The sequence below is a fragment of the Sebastes umbrosus genome, chromosome 2 (genome assembly GCF_015220745.1).
Source record: "Sebastes umbrosus isolate fSebUmb1 chromosome 2, fSebUmb1.pri, whole genome shotgun sequence".
In the NCBI taxonomy this organism is placed as follows: domain Eukaryota; kingdom Metazoa; phylum Chordata; class Actinopteri; order Perciformes; family Sebastidae; genus Sebastes; species Sebastes umbrosus.
This window is the reverse complement of record NC_051270.1, coordinates 33,325,638-33,345,980: the sequence shown is the minus strand read 5'-3', so window position 1 is coordinate 33,345,980 and position 20,343 is coordinate 33,325,638. Positions and strand designations below refer to the sequence as shown.

Genomic DNA, 20,343 nt, shown 5'->3' with positions numbered 1-20,343 from the left:
TTCTAATTTATAGACATAAACAAACACAAACACAGAGCTCCATTAGTGAATTCACTCACCTCTGTTCTTCATCAGTGTAATTGATTTCAGGAGTTGCAGGTTTCTCCTCCAGGATCTCCAGGTGGTTCATATTTACTCGTCAGATAGAAACCTCAGGCATGGAGCAGGTACATATACACACAACCACACATTGAGCTCAGAACTGTCTCTGACCTCCGAGATGAATCTGTTTTGGGAGTGTTGGTTCAACATTACATCGTGTCACAACACATCTGCAACAAACTACAACAATGTGGAACCATTTTCGCCTCATTTACAGCAGCATGCGTGAGAATAAGTTTGATTAAAACAAGCAACATCCCATCGAGAGGCCCAAACCGACAGTTACATCCTGGACGGCACTGTTTCCAGGTGTGCAACTGCACGTTACATGACTTATTCAGGAGGTGTAAGTAGGTCAAGTCCATATCACAACATCACATCAGGAATGAAAGGCAAGAATTAGATGCTCCACCGCATGTGCGGCATGATTTCCCCCTGAGATAAGGCTTCACGTTGTACTCCATGTTCACAAACTGTACCAGTGAAATGCAGAAATGCCAGCCAGGCTTGTCCATCTCCCTGGATCAGGTGGTAAACTGGAGTAGTTATGTAGGTCAGTCATTGTATGAACACTCTCTCCCTGCAGAAAACATTTGGGAAATTACAAAACTTAAATCCAACAAAGACGCAGCAGAGAGAAAGAAAACAGAGACTCCAGCTTCAATATGTAAACTATTTAACTAATCCTAAAATCTGATGTGAAACAGCAGAACAAGACTATTAAAAACACATTTGGGGAAATCTGTGAGCAGTTAATAAGGTGCAAGTAATGCTTGACTTTTATCAACCTCTAGTGGCAACCAGGGAGTCGGAGCAATATCTCTTCTAAAGTACTGTGTAAATTGGCTAATATAAATAATCCCATAAATCCCATTTTGACATTAGCATCAGGAAAAGAAGGAGTTGATTCACCTGTGAATATTAAACCTATTAAACCCTGACAGATATTTTATGACAATAGCTTCAAATTTTGGGAAAAACACTTATATGCTTTCTTGCAGAGAGTTAGGTGAGAGGATTGGTTCCACTTTCATGTCTGTATGGTAAATCTGAGGCTACAGCCAGCAGCCAGTTAGCTTAGCTTAGCATAAATACTGGAAGGAGAGGGAAACAGCTAGCCTGGATATATGAGAATGGTATCAATCTTCTCATCTAATTTAAAGCAAGAAAGCATATAAGCTTATTTCCCACAAAATGTCTTTTACATTTACAGTGTCAATTAGCCTACTTTAAAGGAACAGTGTGTAACATTTCGGGGAATCTATTAGCAGAAATGGAATATAATAATAATAATAATAATAATAATAAGCATGTTTTCTTTAGTATATAATCACCTGAAATTAAGAATCATTGTGTTTTCGTTACCTTAAAAATGAGCTGTTTATATCTACATAGGGAGCGGGTCCTCTTCCACGGAGCTGGCCGCCATGTTTCTACAGTAGCCCAGAATGGACAGACCAAAGACTGGCTCTAAATAAGGCCAATTTCGCGTCGGTCACTCTAGTTCTCCCACACGCTTGGCACATGGTAGAAGTTTCAGTTGGTTGCAATCTGCAACCTCACCACTAGATGCCGCCAGATCCTACACACTGCCCCTTTAAGTATACTATCTAACACATTAGAACAACTAGTCATTCTGTCTTTAATGGCTCAAAACCAAAGAGTGTAAATATGAAAACGTATTTTTCTTAGCTTCACCACACGTGTTTTCTTTAAACACAATGTGTCACTTGGTGGACACTTGTAACCAAAGCTGCTGAGTCTGTGGAAAGTGTGCACGCACTGAGTTATGATGACAGACCGCAGATCTTTCAGCGATGGACTCGCTGGGTTGAATTAGTTATTGCTTGAAGGAAAAGTAAAGAAACCGAGGAGCTGATGAAGTGCAGACGATAACACACACAGAGAGAAAGAGACGAAGAGAGGAAAAGATGAGCGTGAAGAAGAAAATGAAAAGGTACAGTAAGTTTAATTCCATGGTAATGTTCAAGATTCAGACGTTCACTAAGGAATAGTCATAACTTTAATGATGAATTCTCCCTTACACACAACAGTTTATACAACATGCATTTGAATATTTGAGTGACTTTTGTGCTGAAATGTTAATATATTGTACTCTTTCCCATATTTCCCAGAATGCTGTTCAACAGCTCTCCAGAGCATAGGTGTGAACTTGATGCTCTAAGTCAACGGTGCACACGTGGACGCATAAATATAGTGAAGCTATCCGACTTGTTTATGAACACCGCGGCGTGTCTGTGGTCACGGCCAACCTCCGATAATTTAAACACACTTTAACATGCAGCTGCATTGCATTCTGGTCCTTTGAGGTCTACTGGCAGGAGATTAATGAAACGTTTTACCATTGAATCTTTGAAGTAGCCGACTATATTTTTGTACAATCAAACTCAATTTTAGCCGCCAAGAATGATGTCGTGCCTTCTTGTTGGCTGGTTTTCCATGGAAATAAGATAAATATACCCCTCCCAACAGTTTTTTCACAAAGTTAGCATTGATTTTTGATCTCAAACACAACTGTAGATACAACTGGACAAGCAATTCAATTTCTGTTAATTCAAATACCTGCTCATCTTACACATTTTCACATAATGCCTAATTCTAGTAATGCCATTTTGTAGGCCTTGCCAGGTGAAACTAATGCACAAACATCCATCTTATTTTTTAAATGAGTATACATTTACTCAAGTACTGTACTTAAGTACAATTTTGAGATACTTGTGCTTTACTTGAGTATTTGCTACTTTATACTTCTACTCCTCTACAATTTGGAAGGGAAATATTGTACTTTTTACAGCACTGCATTTATATGTCAGCTTTAGTTACTTTACAGATTTATATTTTATATTAATAATCTGACTCAACTATTAAATTATGATATGTTATTGTAGAAGAAGCTGCCGAGCAGTTAAGTTTAAAAAATTTGCCACACCATAAACCAGCTGCAATATTCATGTGATGCATACAATAGGGCTGTTAAAGTTAACGCAAGTTCGTTTTAACCACTCATTTTTTAAACGCATTAATGCAACTTGCGATTTTTCTGGTTGTAGCGGGCTCAGTTTTAAAGATAAAGTGAAGATACTGGCAGCATATAATAATATAAAAAATATAAGGAATAAATAATGCTCCAAAGTTACAATAAATTTTGGCGAGGAAAAACTGCCTGGTCATTTTCAAAGGGGTCCCTTGACCTCTGACCTCAAGATATGTGAATGAAAATGGGTTCTATGGGTACCCACGAGTCTCCCCTTTACAGACATGCCCACTTTATGATAATCACATGCAGTTTGGGGCAAGTCATAGTCAAGTCAGCACACTGACACACTGACAGCTGTTGTTGACTGTTGGGCTGCAGTTTGCCATGTCATGATTTGAGCATTTTTTATGCTGAATGCAGTACCTGTGAGGGTTTCTGGACAATATTTGTTATTGTTTTGTGGTGTTAATTGATTTCCAATAATAAATATATACATACATTTGCATAAAGCAAGCATATTTTCCCACTCCCAAGTTGATAAGATTATCAAATACTTGACAAATCTCCCTTTAAGGTACATTTTGTAACAGATAAAAAATTTGATTAATTTTCGATTAAATATTATAATTGATTGACAGCCCTTGTATACAGTAATGCAGCAATAAATATAATCCAATAATATAATATACTGTATATTATTCTGACATGGGCCATTCAATAAGTACTTTTACTTTTGATACTTTGAGTATATTTTGATTCTAATACTTTTGTACTTTTACTCAAATAAGATTTTGAATGCAGGACTTTTACTTGTAACAGAGTATTTTTACACTGTGGTATTACTACTTTTACTTAAGTAAACATTCTGAGTACTTTATCCACAAGTGCTTTTTAAAAGAAAAATGTAAAAAGAAAAGCTATCTTGTTATTACCTCTGTGTAGAATATGTTCTATAAGATGTACGGCATTTGTAATTTGTATTCTCTCTGGATATTTGGTTCAAACCCCCCTCGGATAGGAATCCATATTTGCACAGTGTTCTGCAGTGAAGCACGGCACCTCTCACTTCATAAATTGATTAAGTGTAATGCACTTGGATTGTGCTCTCAGCAGACGTGGACACATTTAATGCACCGCTGAGGTAATGCGTTCCTGGAAAACCGCCAGTAATGCAGCCTGTGTGTGATACAGAGCATTACCGTGAAGTTTCAGTCAGCATTCTCTGTCACACCAGAGAGGTCAAAGGTCACCCGGAGAGCATTCCTGGACAGACAATATGGCTCCCTGGAGGTATGGACGAGGCTGCAGCTTCTTCTGGCTGTCTGCTTCGATCTGCCGTCGTTACTCTACAGATAAAACTGACTCACACACAGACTAACAGTGTTACAGTAGTTATTCCCTCTGTGCTTCTTCAGGTCTCCAGAAGGCTCGCTGCTCAGCTGAGACCCATAAACGAGGTGCTGCATGAGCTCATAATTATAATGAACTTATTTCTTTTGTTACATGCCAAGTTACAAAGTGCTACATAGTTTAAAGAATTGGCATACATCAGCGGTGGAAGAAATATTCAGATCCTTTACTCAAGTAAAAGTAACAATACCACCAAAAATACCCCATAATAAGTCCTGCATTTAAAATGTAATTTACTGTAAGTAAAAGTATGGAAGTACTGCATTATCAGACTTATGCACTTATAGTACTATCAAAAGTAAAAGTACTCATTATATATAGTTGGGTGGTTTAATGTATAATAACTATTTTAAAGGCTGATCACATATTTTGTATGTAAAATAATAATCTGCAAAGTAACAGCTGTTAAATAAATGTAGTGGAGTAAAAGCTGTAATGTTTCCCTCTGAAATGTAGTGAAGTAGAAGTATGAAGTAGCATAACATTAAAATACTTGTATAAAATATGAGTACCTGAGAATTGTACAGTACAATTTTTTACATTTCACTGCTGATGAACCGTATTAAGATTTAAATAAAATACTTTATAAGAATGCTCAACTGAATAAAAATGTATTGAGGTTGCTTTTAAGGCCTTACAAGTACAAGTACCTCAGTATTGTACTTAAGTACAGTACTTGAATTATATATTACTTGTAAATATATTCATTATATTCCACTATGGCATACTTACTGTATATAAAACATTAGATAACATGGATGCATTTGTTCAAGTAAATTGTTCAAAAGTTTTGGCATTCAACCAAATGGTGAAAAGAGTTTTATCTGCCAATTTAAGATGAAACAGTTCTGCCGATAAGAGCGAACAGCTCTGATGCATCAACAGTCGCAGATTTCAACAATCTTTTCTTTTCTAAATGGTTTTAAATCTCTTTCTCATAACAAACCTGTAGTCTGATCCTCCAGAGATAAAATCTCCATTAGAATAATGGACTTTAAACATAATGCACTTATGAGGGACATTTTTGAATGTAGTTTCTTTGGTGTTAAAGTGAGCAAATAATCACAATCTTTTTTCAGACGACGGGAGAATACTGTAATGTAATGAACCAAATCCTTAAGGGTTTCATCCCACTGTTCATTCCTTAAGATAAGTTCCTCCTTATCTGTTTTAATCTTGAAGTGTAGTTCTGCATGATTACTACCAGGTACTGTATATTTTGTTAGCTAAAAAAAACCCAAGGCTAGTTATGGCTACAGTTTCACGTTCAAATACACCTCTTCACACACAAGTTCTTATTACTAGAAACACATTAAAATCAGAGTCTTCTCTTCAGTTCAGGGTTTGATCTTCAGCAGGTTTGTTCAGGACCGGTTGTTCAGGATTCCTGGCATTTTCCTCAGACAGTGACCCTCTGAACCAGGTGTCTTCCTCTCTGACCCCGCCTCCTTTACACTGCGGGAACTACGCCACCTGTCAATCATTCAGGTTGTCATGGTGTCCAGGTGGTCCGCAGCCTTTGAAGGTTTTTTTTCAAGCATTAGACCAAAATATTGAGCATACAAGAATATGAAAGACAACTCCATACTACTACTTACACAGGACTGTGCAACACAACATTATTTTCCTTTAACCAGAACTTCATTTGCAATTGTTGGAGATCGATAAATTTCCAAAGATGTCAGACTAATTTGGTGGGAAATAACCTGATGCAGAAGTGATCAATATCTTTCATTGATGAAGTGGCACAGCCATAAAAATTGAGTCGTGTGTTTGAATATTTACTCAGTGTAAATATCACATAGCTTCAATAAAGAGCTGATCCAGAGTAAACTGTCAGTGTGGAGCAAGGGAATTCGTTTTTAAGCTTAAAGCCAGTTTAAGTGATAACCTTGAAGATTTTCACTTAAATAAATGTCTGTTAAGTCACCATCTATCACCGAATGAGGGAACACCATAGTGATTGAGCCTATGGCCCACTGATTAAGGCCCTTGCATTTTCAGTATTACGAGCAGCGCACAGAAGTGAAGTGAGCTCCCAAAACACACCTGTAATTACCGCTTATAGCCATTTGTGCTGCCAAAGAGAATGAAACGGAGGTCTTTGAGATTGTCACTTTAAGTTCCAGTGTGTAGGATCTAGTGGTATTTAGCAGTGACATGAGGAGATTGCAACCAACTGAAGCCTCTCCCTCGTGCCAAGTGTGTTGGAGAGCTATGGTGGCTGACGCGAAAATGCAAATGTCCCTCTCTAGAGCCATTCGGAGCAGAGCCAGTGCGTAAAGTGTGTGTGTATATGGGAAATGAGTGGTGAAGTAAGAGAGAGAGAGCAGCGGCGACACGAGCGAGTAACGTTATCAATTCCGGCCCAAGCAGGAAAAGTTTACAGAGTTTGGTTTGTCCGTTCTGGGCTACTGTAGAAACATGGCGGACTCTGTGAAGAGGACCCGCTCCCTATGTTGATATAAATGGCTCATTCTAAGCTAACGCAAACACAACGATTCTTATTATCAGGTTATTATACACTAAAGAAAACATACTTATTAATATAATATTCCATTTCTGCCAACAGGTCCCCCTAATTGTTACACATTGGTCATTTAAGGGTAAATTAAAGGGGAAAACTGTATGTTAAGGAGTTAAGAAATGTTCACAGCTCTTCCTCTTTATAGTATTTGCTTGTTGTACTTTAAGTTGCAGAGAGGAAACCATGTGAATTAACTTTGTTAATCATTTAATCAATCTGAGCTTCAGATGTCCTTTTAAATTCAGATTGTGAGTGACTATTTTCTTTTACAAATGGGACAGTGTCCAACCTCAGGGTCAAATGTCAACAATTATCAAAATCTAATTCAGATGCAGTTTCTTAGTAATTTATCGGTAGTTATTAGTTTATTTTTTTTTTTTTCTTTTCTTCTCTTTATTTATTTTATTTCCCCACAGATAAAAATATTGCTTTGGGATTTATTTGTGGCATGCGCTTTTACCTGGTCATTGGTACTGTGTGATGGAATTACTTTGTATTTTGGAGAGTGAAGAGCATGTTTTGTGTCGCTGAATCAATAAATGAAAAGTTGAAAAAAACTAAAAAACCTGACTGAATCAGTTTAAGGGTCACATGGTTGCTCTGTGGGTTTAGAAAACTCTCCAGGTTCTTGAGTTTATGGAGCCTTTTCAAACCCCATCAGTCAGATAATGTCAACATTTATTATGTATTCATGTATTTCTTGACTAAAGTCAAGGTTGGTTTTTCCAGCTTCTGAACAGCTGACATTTTAGAAACTCCACATACTTAACCCATGAAAACAGAAAGTTATTCAATTTAAACAGAAACATGTGGAAGAAAACCAATGCCACTGGTGTACAGCCAACGATCCATATGTAATGTATTATTAAGCATAAAGTGCCAACATTACGTTCCAGCTTTATAATTTAGGGCGAGTTGTAGAGGTTGCTAAAAGTTGCTGTGCTGTCAGAGTCGGGGCTTTCCATGGTGGTCGTACAGTGACAGGATGGAAGGATGGATCGGAAAGTATTGGCACCAAAAATGACCGAAAAATAAAATAAAAGCCGAAAACATTTTTCGTTCATCTATATTTTGTTGCCAATTTAATTCATAGGGATTTCACAAACGAGTCTAGGACTACATTCTACCCATGTGTGCAAAATCATTAAATATATCTTCAGACAAAGATATAATCTCATCAACCTCAATGTGTAATTTTTAAGTCTTTGGTGACTTCATTTAAAATGTATAAAACTCCTTTCATACAGCAGATTAGTACAACTAAAAACAGAAATTATGCACCTAACCATCTCATTCACATTATAGTTAACACCCACAAGTGGTGTTCTCGCTCCAGCACATTACAGTTAAATGACAGGTAACTTCATTCAGTCAACACGACTTCTTTCCATAAATACCCTCACAAATGACAACTGAGTACCTAATATCAAGAATAAAATAGATCTAAAGTCTTAAAACAGTGACATATATTTGAAATAATGTGGACATATATTAAAAAGTGCATTGTCGTAGCTTGTTTTAGCCGTTCTACTGAGGGCTATGTCAAGATCTCAGCAGAAAACATTTGGTTTAGTCCACTTGTCAGTCAACAACTCACCTGAAATATCTTTACTTTTCAAGTAATTAATGTGTTGAATTATCTCTTACCTTACCTTTCCATCCTCACCTCTCTTCTCCATCACCGCTCCTAAACTTCATCAAACAGCAGCTTCAACTGCAATCTGCTCACTGCTTTAGTGTATAGAGGTCTACACTGCAGAGTCATGTGGTTACAGATGTCTGGGAGGGGGATAGGCCATGGTAGACAATCATAAGCTACAGTAAAACCTACTTTAAAAATCAGAAATAAATAGACAGTCTGTTTGCATAGTCTGGAAGTGATCACTAAGTAGGAAGTCATTCTGCGGAGGGGAAGGGACTCGGGTTGATGTTGCTCCTTCGTGTTGGTGCAGGGTTTTCTGGGGCTCTAAAGCTGGTCCTGGATCTTTGCAGGAGGGCATCGTCAGCTCCGAGCACGAGAGGAGAAAACAGCCGCCAATCCGATGGGTCACAGCGGAGAGCAGTGGTTACCTGGAGGAGAAGGAAGCAGCCAGGTTAGTGGGTTATTTGGTTACATAAAAGGGTAAATCAACAATTATATCTCCTCTTTTTCATTTAGTCACCCACACACTGATCCCAGCCCACACACTCAAACATACACTGACACTGTACATGAGCAAACATACAGAATATATAACTATCTCAACCTGAACCTCATTTGTATTACTTTTAAGGTACTATCCATAGTCAGTGTATGACCTACAGTAGATGACGGTCGGCACGCCCCCAGCTTGGAGAAGCAGACAGGAGTTACCGCACGGAAGCAAAGCAATGTACTGTTGTGGACGGGGTCGGCAGCAAAATGTATTTTAGCCACTTAAAGAAAGGCTCACTTAAAAAAATCTATATAAGTTTAAGTGTATGCTATATTTAGAATATTTTCACTGCATTACCTTGCCATCAGACAGCCCAGAACAAACAAACTAACTGATCGAGGCAGCGGTAGACCAGCAGCCCTCGTGTTTTGCGAGGTAAAGTTACCGGGTTTTTCCAATGGAGTCTGGTGGCTTTGGCGAGAGCATAGATGGATACAACAGCTTCAGTTCCTCGTAAAAAAAATGCTGTCTGATGGCAAGGTAAGGCGGTGAAAATATTCTAAATATAGCGTACACTTAAACTCCTATACATTTTTTAGGTGAGCCTTTCTTTTAGGTGGTTAAAATATTTTTTTCTGCTGACCCCGTTCACAGCAGTACATTAATTTGTTCCCTTGTCGGTACTTCAGTCTGTTTCTCCATACTGGAGGCGTGCCAACCGTCATCTACTGTAAGTAATACACTCACTATGGATAAGTACCTCATACAACCCCACTTCAAAAACACCCAAACTATCCCTGTAAACTTATCTAAACACCTTAACAGGGACAGGAGCTGCAGATTAGCTTCAACTAGAAACATCTGATACATTTATTTATTTTGATGTAATAGTATTTACCAGTATTGTTCCTTTTAAATAACAATAAGACAAAAAACAATACATCATATAATAACACAATATAATAAACATATCTCCTCGTCACACATATTTGGTTTATTTTGTCTACTATGACTAAATCTCAACTTTTATGGACAATGAACATCCTTTATATTTGGGATATGATTTGGTATATGAATGTTTTTTCTTTCAAAAAAATCATCTGTTTCCACATTATTATAAAGTCCTGATGATGTAACTGATGCAGCGTTACCTCTCTCTCAGGGGCAGATTTGGGTTACTGAGGAAGGACAGCTGCTGCTCCAGACTGCACACACGGAAGGCCAGGTAGCACGAAGACAGGATGAGGAGGATAATACTGGACGGAGGAGGACGAAGAGACACACAGTTTAGTTCAATTATGAATCATTAGGTTTTAGGATGGTTATGTGGCATTAGACACTGGAATGCTCTGTTGACGTGGAGGTAGAGAGCTGTAATGTCTTTTGATGAACACTGGGAGGCAGCGGTTGACTTTCTGTCAACATTTCACAGCACTTCACTGTCCTTGAACAACACAGTTACAATCTGTCTTTAAAGGACAATAGCAGTGTTGTTGCAAATCCTGTTGATCTTTATATTACTGTTGAACATTTTCCAAGCAACAATGTAGTGTTTCAAAGTTTTGAATGTGTCTACTTTCCAAGATAGCCACTGGTTTCCAGTCATTTCTGTACAATACACATGGTATTACTATTATCTAAAACAAACCTGCACTGTAGCACCACACAATGATAACATAACTTTGAAAAGAAATAATAACCTTTTAATTCACTCAAGAGTTACTAAATATCAGTGATGCGTGGGTCGACCCAGAACCCGCGGGTTGGACGGGTTTGGGGGAGCTTACTAGAAAATATTGCGGGTTCGGGCGAATGAGTGTGGTCATTTCACGAATGTCTTTTTCGCATCACCATTAAATATGAATGCATGTGTGGCTTTATTGTGTATCCTATTTTTAAGCATAAATGTATACAGAGTTTTCCTTGTCATTTCTATGCATTGTAATCTGTGATATACCAGAGAACATGTGTCCTTGACTGAGGGGTCAGGGGTCACCGTCGGCAATATGACAAACCCTCAGGAGTAGATAAGGATTCATTGCTCTCTCAAGGACACTAAAGCAGAGCGGCTTCACGCCCTCTGGGTGAAGGACAGTCTGATCACGGTGTCGCCCTGCTATGCTAGAGGGCAGGTGGAGTAAGGAGAGCGTGATGCTCACTAAGACTAATTATTTGATGCATTGCAATGAATCTTAATATTTAAGTTAAGTCTCACAGGAGGCAACTTCTTCTTCTGTGGAAAAACATAAACTATAAAGTGCTTTAACAGCTCTGACCCCATGTTGACTGAGTGAATCGCCCACTATTTATATCTCCCTGTTAATGCTCACAGTGTGTGTGTGTGTGTAGCGGTGAGTCAGCTGTTGGAGGAGGCGAAGGTGGTGTTGTTGGTGTCTCTGTATACTCACAGCAGGGTGAAGAACTTGAGCAGCTGGTACTCCATCTGGCCCAGCTCCGCCAGTGGCTCTGATAAAAGACCTCTGTCTGTTTGCAGAGCTCGCTCTGTAACACAAACACACACACACACATAAACCATTAACAGTACCTGGCTTGACTGTACTACATGTTTCACTTTTAATAGTGCTGGCCCACCTTTTGGTGTAATGCAGGGCTCGACTATAAGGATTGCCCGGTGGCCCGCGGAAAGTAAAAGTAAATCTTGCTAGTAAAGTGGTAAAAAATAATTAAACACATTGTTTTTCTTCTGGACTTGATGGAGGAAGTAGCTAAGGAGTGAGCAATCTCAGTTCCTTCTCATCTCTATTGAGAGTTGCACATGAGCAGTACCGATCGGACACTCGCCAGAAAATGGCGGCGGGTAAAGACAAGTGAGTTTATGAGCTGAAGCGCAAGCGAGCATTTCAGTTATCCTGGAAACAGGAGTTTATTTGGGTGGTGTTAGATGATATGGGCAAAAACTCCAGTTTCATTTACTTATAACCGCTAGTAAATAAAACAATTTGTATTGGGGCAAGTCAAAATTGACTTTGGGCAAGAAGATATCTTGCCTGACCTAGTAAGTGAAAAAAAAACCCATTAACCTTGAAACCTGTAAAAGTGTGACAATGTGCACTTTGGAGCTCGAAAACAAATCACAATATATCAATATCAATCACATTTTTGTTCATACATATGAAATGTCAGAGGGTGCAATTAAATATATAATGCGTTAACACAAAACTGCTATCATATGAAACTACAAAACATGAGGAATCCATTGGTACCAACCGTGTCATACTAGCTTGTTGGAAAGGAGGATAAATAACGCTCCAAACCTACGCTAATTTTTGGCCATTTTCAAAGGGGTCCCTTGACCTCTGACCTCAAGATATGCGAATGAAAATGGGTTCTATGGGTACACACAAGTCTCCCCTTTACAGAGATGCCCACTTTATGATAATAACATGCAGTTTGGGGCAAGTCATAGTCAAGTCAGCACACTGGCACACTGACAGCTGTTGTTGTCTGTTGGGCTGCAGTTTGCCATGTTATGTTATGCATATTTTTTATGCTAAATGCAGTACCTGTGCGGGTTTCTGGACAATATTTGTCATTGCTTTGTGTAGTTAATTGATTTCCACTAACAAATATATATATACATTTGCATGAAACAGCATATTTGCCCACTCCCATGTCGATAAGAGTATTAAATACTTGATAAATCTCCCTTTAAGATACATTTTTCAACAGGGAAAAAAATGTGCGATTAATTTCCAATTAACTATAGACAATCATGCGATTAATTATTTCAATCGATTGACAGCCTTAATAAATATAATTTGATACATAGCTAAGGCTCCTGTAATTGTAAAAAAAAAAAGAGACATTTTAGATTATTTGCATTTTGTACTAAAACCCAGAAAGAAATTCTGAGAAAGTATGAAATGATAAAACCTGAAAACAGTTTCTGCACATTTTATTTTAAAGGACGAATAAATTAAGAATCTTATGCTGTTTTTTCATTCAATGTTCATTTTAAATATTGCAAATAGTGAACACTATATAGTCTGAATCATACAAAACCACGAGCTGACTATTATCCCCCGACGTCTCTACAATGATTGTATGTTAGTCGATATCTATATGTGTGTGTGTATTTGTGTGTGATGTAAAGCGACTACAATACAGGTGTTGACTCTAGTAGGCATACATCTTTTAATTACATTATTTCCCAGCTTTCCCCTCCACATGTGAGCTGTGATGAAAATGTACACAAAAGCTTGCGCTGATCAAATATCCCACATGTAATAGAGAACAGTATTAATGTAGGTTAGTATTGAGAAATGATCTGTCAGCATGCAGCCGTTAAACTGTTCTCAGACAACTCTGACAGCAGACATTGTTTGTGATAATCTCTACTTAATCTGCATCCGCCCCAAAAGCTTTTTAATACAAACCCCCACACGATTTAATCTCCATTTGGAGCTTAATGTGTCGTTGCGTAAGAGAGATGTTGCCATCCAAAAGCAATTACTCTCTTTCTTTCTACTCTCTCACACACAGACACAGGAAATTCAAATGAAATGAAAACTTAGAAACACACACACACACACACACACACACACACACACACACAAACATCTGCATCCAGACAACTGAACTCATTCATGTCTCACAGTATGAATATGATTTGACAATAACAAACATCCACACTGTCATCCTATAATAGAAGTGACATTTTGAAGATGTAACGTTGATTCTGTCCTCGAAAAAATATCTAATTGCGATTATTTTGACTGATATTGCAATTGCAATATGATTTTCAATATGAGAGGGAATTATCATTTTTATATCATTATTCTCATTTTCATTGAAAAACATTAAAATGATTATGGTGTGATTTTTATGGGGATCTGTACCAAACAAAAGAGGTTTTCTACATCTCTGCAGCACCACAATATTTCATTTAAAATGGTATTTTCACACATTTCAACTTTAACAAATATTGTGCCTCCTGCGATTTCAAATTTGCAGTAGACCATATTGCGATTTTGGTAAAATTTTGATTAATTGTGCAGCCCTACCTCGGTTCACTGACTCGCTATTTCATCTGGTCAGACAACAAACTGTTACCTTTACTAGGGCTGTCAATTGATTAAAATAGTTAATCATCAAATGTACCTTAAAGGGAGATTTGTCAAGTATGTAATACTCTTATCAACATGAGAGTGGGCTAATATGCTGTTTTATGTAAATTTATGTATATATTTCTTATTAGAAATCAATTAACAACACAAAACAATGACAGATATTGTCCAGAAACCCTCACAGGTACTGCATTTAGCATAAAAAATAGGCTCAAATCATAACATGGCAAACTGCAGCCCAACAGACAACAACAGCTGTCAGTGTGTCAGTGTGCTGACTTGACTATGACTTGCCCCAAACTGCATGTTATTATCATAAAGTGGGCATGTCTGTAAAGGGGAGACTCGTGGGTACCCATAGAACCCATTTTCAGTCACATATCTTGAGGTCAGAGGTCAAGGGACCCCTTTGAAAATGACCATGACAGTTTTTGCACGCAAAAAATTTTGCACAAGTTTGGAGCGTTATTTAACCTCCTTTGTGACAAGATTCCTGAGGTTTTCTAGTTTCATATGATACTAGTATCTTCACTCTAGCTTTAAAACTGAGCCGTCTAAAATATCCCAAAGATTGATTGCATTAATGCGTTAAAGAAATTACTGGCGTTAAAACAAATTTGACAGCCCAACTTATTACATATAAAACTCTTCATGGATTCTGACATAATTACTTTGCAGAACTCATATTCCCCCACGTACACATTACTACCCAAACTTCTTAAGATTAATAAGCAATCTATTGCTGGCAGCATTTTCTTATCACGCTCCACCACTGTGGAATATTTTACCTTGACCAATCAGAGAGGAAAACAATATTGAGATTTTTTAATTAATTGTTTATAAATGATTTCCCCCCTTGTCTTGAGTTGAATTGTGTCATTTCTATTTTGTTCAGGTTTAGTTGCTTATTTTCAGCCTTTTACTGTCAATAAGAAATAATAAATGGATGCATTTTACGCTGTCATTATCTTTGGTAATTGTCTTCTTTCTTCTTTTTCAAAGTGTATTGAGACACTATGTGATTTTACACTCAAAATAAACTTACTCACAGTTTGGTGGACCATAACTAAAATGCCCACAGGCTGATTTCTCTTCAAATTGGATATTGATTAAAGTCCTGCAGGATGCTGATATCCACAGAGTTGAAAACTGAAAGTGTCAACAAATAACTGATTTAATACTGAAGTATTTCACAGTGAGGTTTTCTTATCACACAAGGTAGGATTTTTGTCGTAATATCTGCAGTTGTATAACACAGATTTCAGAACAGTGTTAATCACAAGCAGAAAGCCGATTCTAAACTGCTTTTGAATATGAACTACTTCTGAGGTGCAGATTGATTTACCTCTACTAGCTATAGACGGTAGTAACCAGTGATGGGGATATTTCTCACAATAGACACTCATACTGTAAGCCATGCCAACATGGATAGATGTATCACCTTCCAGCGGCTGCTCTGATTTGAAGGGTGCGTCTACGGCGCTCAGGCTGCTGGTGGAGGTCCCCAGCAGGTCAGGAAGGGAGGACGACACAGACACCACTGAGGGTTTCCTTCTCCACTTTAACACTGATGGGAATTCATCAACCACTGGGAACTCGTCTGGAACCGGGAACTCGTCCTGTGGCACAGAGGAAAGAGGAGAATGTGTTGGAAAGACGGCCATCAAACTGCAATAGATAGTGATCTAAATTAAAGAAGCCTGTCTGCACACGAGTTCATCTAAACGTGAGGTAGCAAAAAATCACCTTATAATGCAGTGTTTTTTACATGGATTTCAAAGTCTTGCTTGGCAACTCTTTTGATATTCGATTAAATCGGTTTGACTATTTTTAATTTTTTTTTAAGTCAAAATCCTCTGATTCCAGCTTCTTCAATATGAATATTTTCTGGTTTCTTTACTCCTCTATGACAGTTAACTGAATATCTTTGAGTTGTGGACAAAACAAGACATTTAGGGACGTCATCTTGAGCTTTGGGAAACACTGATCAACATTTTTCACCATTTTCTGACATTTTATAGACCAAACAACTCACTGATTAATCGAGAAAATAATCAACACATTAAACGATTGATTAAAATAATCGTTAGTTGCAGCCCTAAGTTGTTAATAAATACATTTGTGGTGGGAAAGTTGTCAAACAATCCAACACATCATAGGGATATTTCTCAACCTGGCAGCCCAAAAGTTGTTCTAGTTAATGGTTTATAAATGATAGTAAGTTATTCATTCAATCTATTCATTCTAAAACTTTGAAGGCCTGTCTACTAAACCCAATGGAAGCTACAATGTAAAGAGATAATTAGCAAGGTGGAAAAATATTCTTGATAGTTGGAATATTTCTGCATTTACGTCTTAAAGGAGCAGTGTGTAAGATTTGGCGGCATCTAGTGGTGTGGTTTCAGATTGCAACCAACTGAAACTTCTACGGTGTGCCAAGCGTGTAGGAGAACTACGGTGACCGACTCAAAGACATGACAACGCTAATGGCCCTATCTAGAGCCAGTGTTTGATTTGTCTGTTCTGGGCTACTGTAGAAACATGGCGGCCAGCTCCCTATGTAGACATAAACGGCTCATTCTAAGGTAACGAAAACACAACGATTCATATTTTCAGGTGATTATACACTACAGAAAACGTACTTATTAATATTATATTACAGTTCTGCCAATAGATCCCCCTAAGATTCAAGATATCTCAACATTTTTCTGTTTGAGTGGATCAGAGCTCTACGAATCCCTCTATGGAATATGCTGGCAACATGAACAAACGCTCCTTTTTTCTTTGAATACTTTCAGTCTAGATTAGAGCGTGATTAAGGACGAGCATGTTAACAGAACCTAATTATTACTTAATACAAAAGCTGTTCTGTCGCAGAGTGGCCTATAGTGTGCACACACACACACACACACACACACACAAGGTGACTCCACAGAGCTCTCTGATAGCATCTTGCCGACTCGGTGGATAATTCTCTGAAAGACTGCAGCAGCTGCAGCAGAATGATGTATTGATACTGCCTTCAGGTGAGGGGTAGTTGTAAGTGAGAGTTGTCGGAGGCCTTTAGACCGACATGAAACACGACTAGGAAACACTAAAGTCATTTTACTGCCTCTGGATGACCAGGTGTTGCAGTTTCACCCACTTTGATCTTTATACATTTATGATGGTTTATGATAAACATGTCTTCACTGACCAGCGATAAGGTCGGCTCCTCCATGAACTGCTTCAAGCTCAGACTCTTCCCATTGACCTGGAGAGGGAAAAATAAATCACCTCTTTAACTGACACGTACACCACACAGTATATACTGTAGACTAATGTTGCATTCACACCAAGAGCGAAGCAAATTTTTGCCTCGCTTTACTCGTGCGAGTTGTACCGCTGATATCATTTGTGTTCATTTGCACCACACACGTCGGAGAGGAGAAGGGGCTCGTCTCCATAGAGAACAACTTTGCTTTCTGTTAAATTTGCCATCAACCATGGAAGAAATAACCACTGTTGCTGCTTTGTACATGTTGTGGAAGTCCCAAATATGTCGGAAAACCAAACGCCGTTGTGCCTGGGTTCATAATATCACCGGCGGTATGAACCCAAAATAAACAGATTGTGCTGAGATTTAATTGCAATAAACGGACCAAAAAGATACCGAAATAACTACATAATGATGTTGATTTGTAAAAAGTCTGAATTCATGCTTTGTCAGGTCTGTCTGCAAGACGACAAACAAACAACATTTAAATTACTTGTTTTCTGAAGTTCGGAGTTCGGATCGATCAGTGCCAGGCTATGCAGCTGCTCAATCAAAACTCAACACAAAGTCATATAGGCATAAATATACGGCAGTGATGTTGTTTATTATACCATAGACAGTCTGTGGTTTACACACATACATTTATACACAGAGTTTTGTCCGGTCTCTCTACAAATATGATGTACTATGGTAGCTCTGGGTGACCACAGACTGCTACAATATTTTTTTCCTCCATTTCTGATTCAATGTCAGGACGTCAGTGACGACAGGAGGAGAAACTAAATTTTGCAACACGGCGCCGTGCAAATTTCTCACTCAAGTTGAAATATTTCAACACCCGCGAATGACGCAAATTTGAGGTATTTGCCCGGTGCAAATTTGCGTCTATTCGCCTCTTTGCATTGTCTTTGTATGTAATCACGCAGTGCGAAAAGTTTGTTTCGCGCTTGGTGTGAACATACCGTAAATGAGTATCATGCATGTGTGTCCTCTGACCTGTAGGTGTGTGCAGATCCTGCGGAGGACGTCATATACACTGTCTCTTGATAGCAGAGATACAAATACATACTGAGGAAAGAAAAAAGAGAAAGAGTGATGTAAAAATGCTGTTGATATTCTGTTTATAATGCTGTCTTAATATTATATATAATAGTCCCTTGAAACTATTCTGAATTTATCCATACACATAAAAATGTTTATAACGTACAATTTGAGCTCATTTAAAGTTCTGATTCTCTCAAATGTTTATTCATACAGTTGGAAAGAGAGTCTACTAAACAACATGGATAAGCTGCTGTATATACTCAGCTTTTCATTTATCTCCAAAATGAGATTAGACGAGAGCTGATATTAAACTTTGACGAGCCCTGAGGGGGAAACTAAATAAAGAAATAGATGAAGATTTTCTGTTTCCCGTTGCAGCCTGCCTTTGCAAATATCATAGAAATATCAGCTCCACAAAATCAAACGTTATTAGATGCGTTATTAGAACAGTCTGTTCATGTTGTTAGTATACAATCAGTGCATTCAGGCATGTAGGGAGGTGTTTGAATATTGTATTTGCAGCCATACCAAGCTTATAATAATACATTAACAATTAATAGGTAAGAGTACAGATTTGATAGAAATAATCTGGGGCGAACAACACTTCAGGGATTTATTATCTGAAGCACAAAGAGGATATTTTTCTCATCACATTTTTGTTCCGGTTTATTCTTTCATGAAAAACTATGAATGACAGGTCAGCGGCAGCTTACCCAAATATCCCTCTGACCTGGAAAAATATCACTGTTATCTAAAATACGTGGTGTGTGTTCACTTTATCAGTTGTTTTTGTCCTGTTGTATCTATCCCGACACAGTCAAGGAGCGGAATGAACTGAAAAAATACTATTAAATACAACTGTACTTTGTTGTTACAGACATGAGCTGTGAACTTTTAACCTCATAAACACTAGAACCATCCTCAGTCATGTTTAGTAGTATGGTTGTACTGTACAGAGCCAAGTATGAGAGCATGGTTATGTAACGCATATTACACAATCACACAGACATACTGTATATGGTGAAGGATATTTGCCCTTGCACAGTATGAGACATACCGTCCAGATGCTATATATCTCACATGCTTTGACAAAGGTTGTTGCTTTAATCTGAGCTGCTGTGTTGGCCTGAGAATCAGACTCTGCAGTTTGTTCAGTGGCTCCCAACCTTTTTCCTTAAAGGACTCCTTTTCTGTCATTGAGTAAACTGATAACCCCTGACTAAGTGACATATTCTATGAATATTTCATATTATATTCAATACATAACAATAACAGAACAGAACAACTGATAAACTGTACAGTTAAACCCAAAAAATAATGCAATAACTGCAGGAAGTTTGTGTAAAACGAGTGATTTGGATGAATTTTGAGCAGATTATTTCCTGTGAATATTGCATCGGAGATGAGTTTTCTTGTTATTTTTAGGAACTTTTAATACAATTCTCTCTCTGTTTTATGTATTTTTTTTAATTCTTAACAATCATTCATACTTAATAGGCTTCAAATTCAGTGTTTTCTTCACCCGGAGGCTTGGCCATCGTTCTATCAGCTCTTTGGTTGTTTTAACTGCATATTTTCTAATTCAGGCTGTTTAGCAGAGAGGGAAGGCTCTGTGAATATAACTTGTGTTCAGGTCTTCACCGTGCCCTTATCCGGTTTATATCTTAAATAATAATCTAAACTTTAAAAATAACAATTCCATTTAGTTTTCTTCACAGAAATGAATGAAATGCTGAGATATAGGCCAACTGTATATTTTAAAAAAAAGTTGTCATACAGTCCTT

The 20,343-nt window shown here is 37.9% G+C and overlaps 1 protein-coding gene across 7 annotated transcripts in view; it reads right to left on the bottom strand.

The window, feature by feature from the left end:
* Positions 1–8,087: 8,087 nt before the first annotated feature.
* The window catches only part of gramd2aa (GRAM domain containing 2Aa), a 50,385-nt gene continuing 38,129 nt past the window's right edge, over positions 8,088–20,343 (bottom strand). For all 7 annotated transcript variants that reach the window (XM_037748521.1, XM_037748565.1, XM_037748530.1 and 4 more), the window contains exons 7-12: positions 18,512–18,583; positions 17,456–17,512; positions 15,701–15,878; positions 11,581–11,674; positions 10,324–10,428; positions 8,088–9,107 (exon numbers count right to left, since the gene is read on the bottom strand). In XM_037748521.1, the coding sequence (XP_037604449.1) occupies positions 9,104–9,107; positions 10,324–10,428; positions 11,581–11,674; positions 15,701–15,878; positions 17,456–17,512; positions 18,512–18,583 (510 nt within the window). In that variant the 3' untranslated portion in view covers positions 8,088–9,103. The remainder of the gene's footprint in view (positions 9,108–10,323; positions 10,429–11,580; positions 11,675–15,700; positions 15,879–17,455; positions 17,513–18,511; positions 18,584–20,343) is intronic.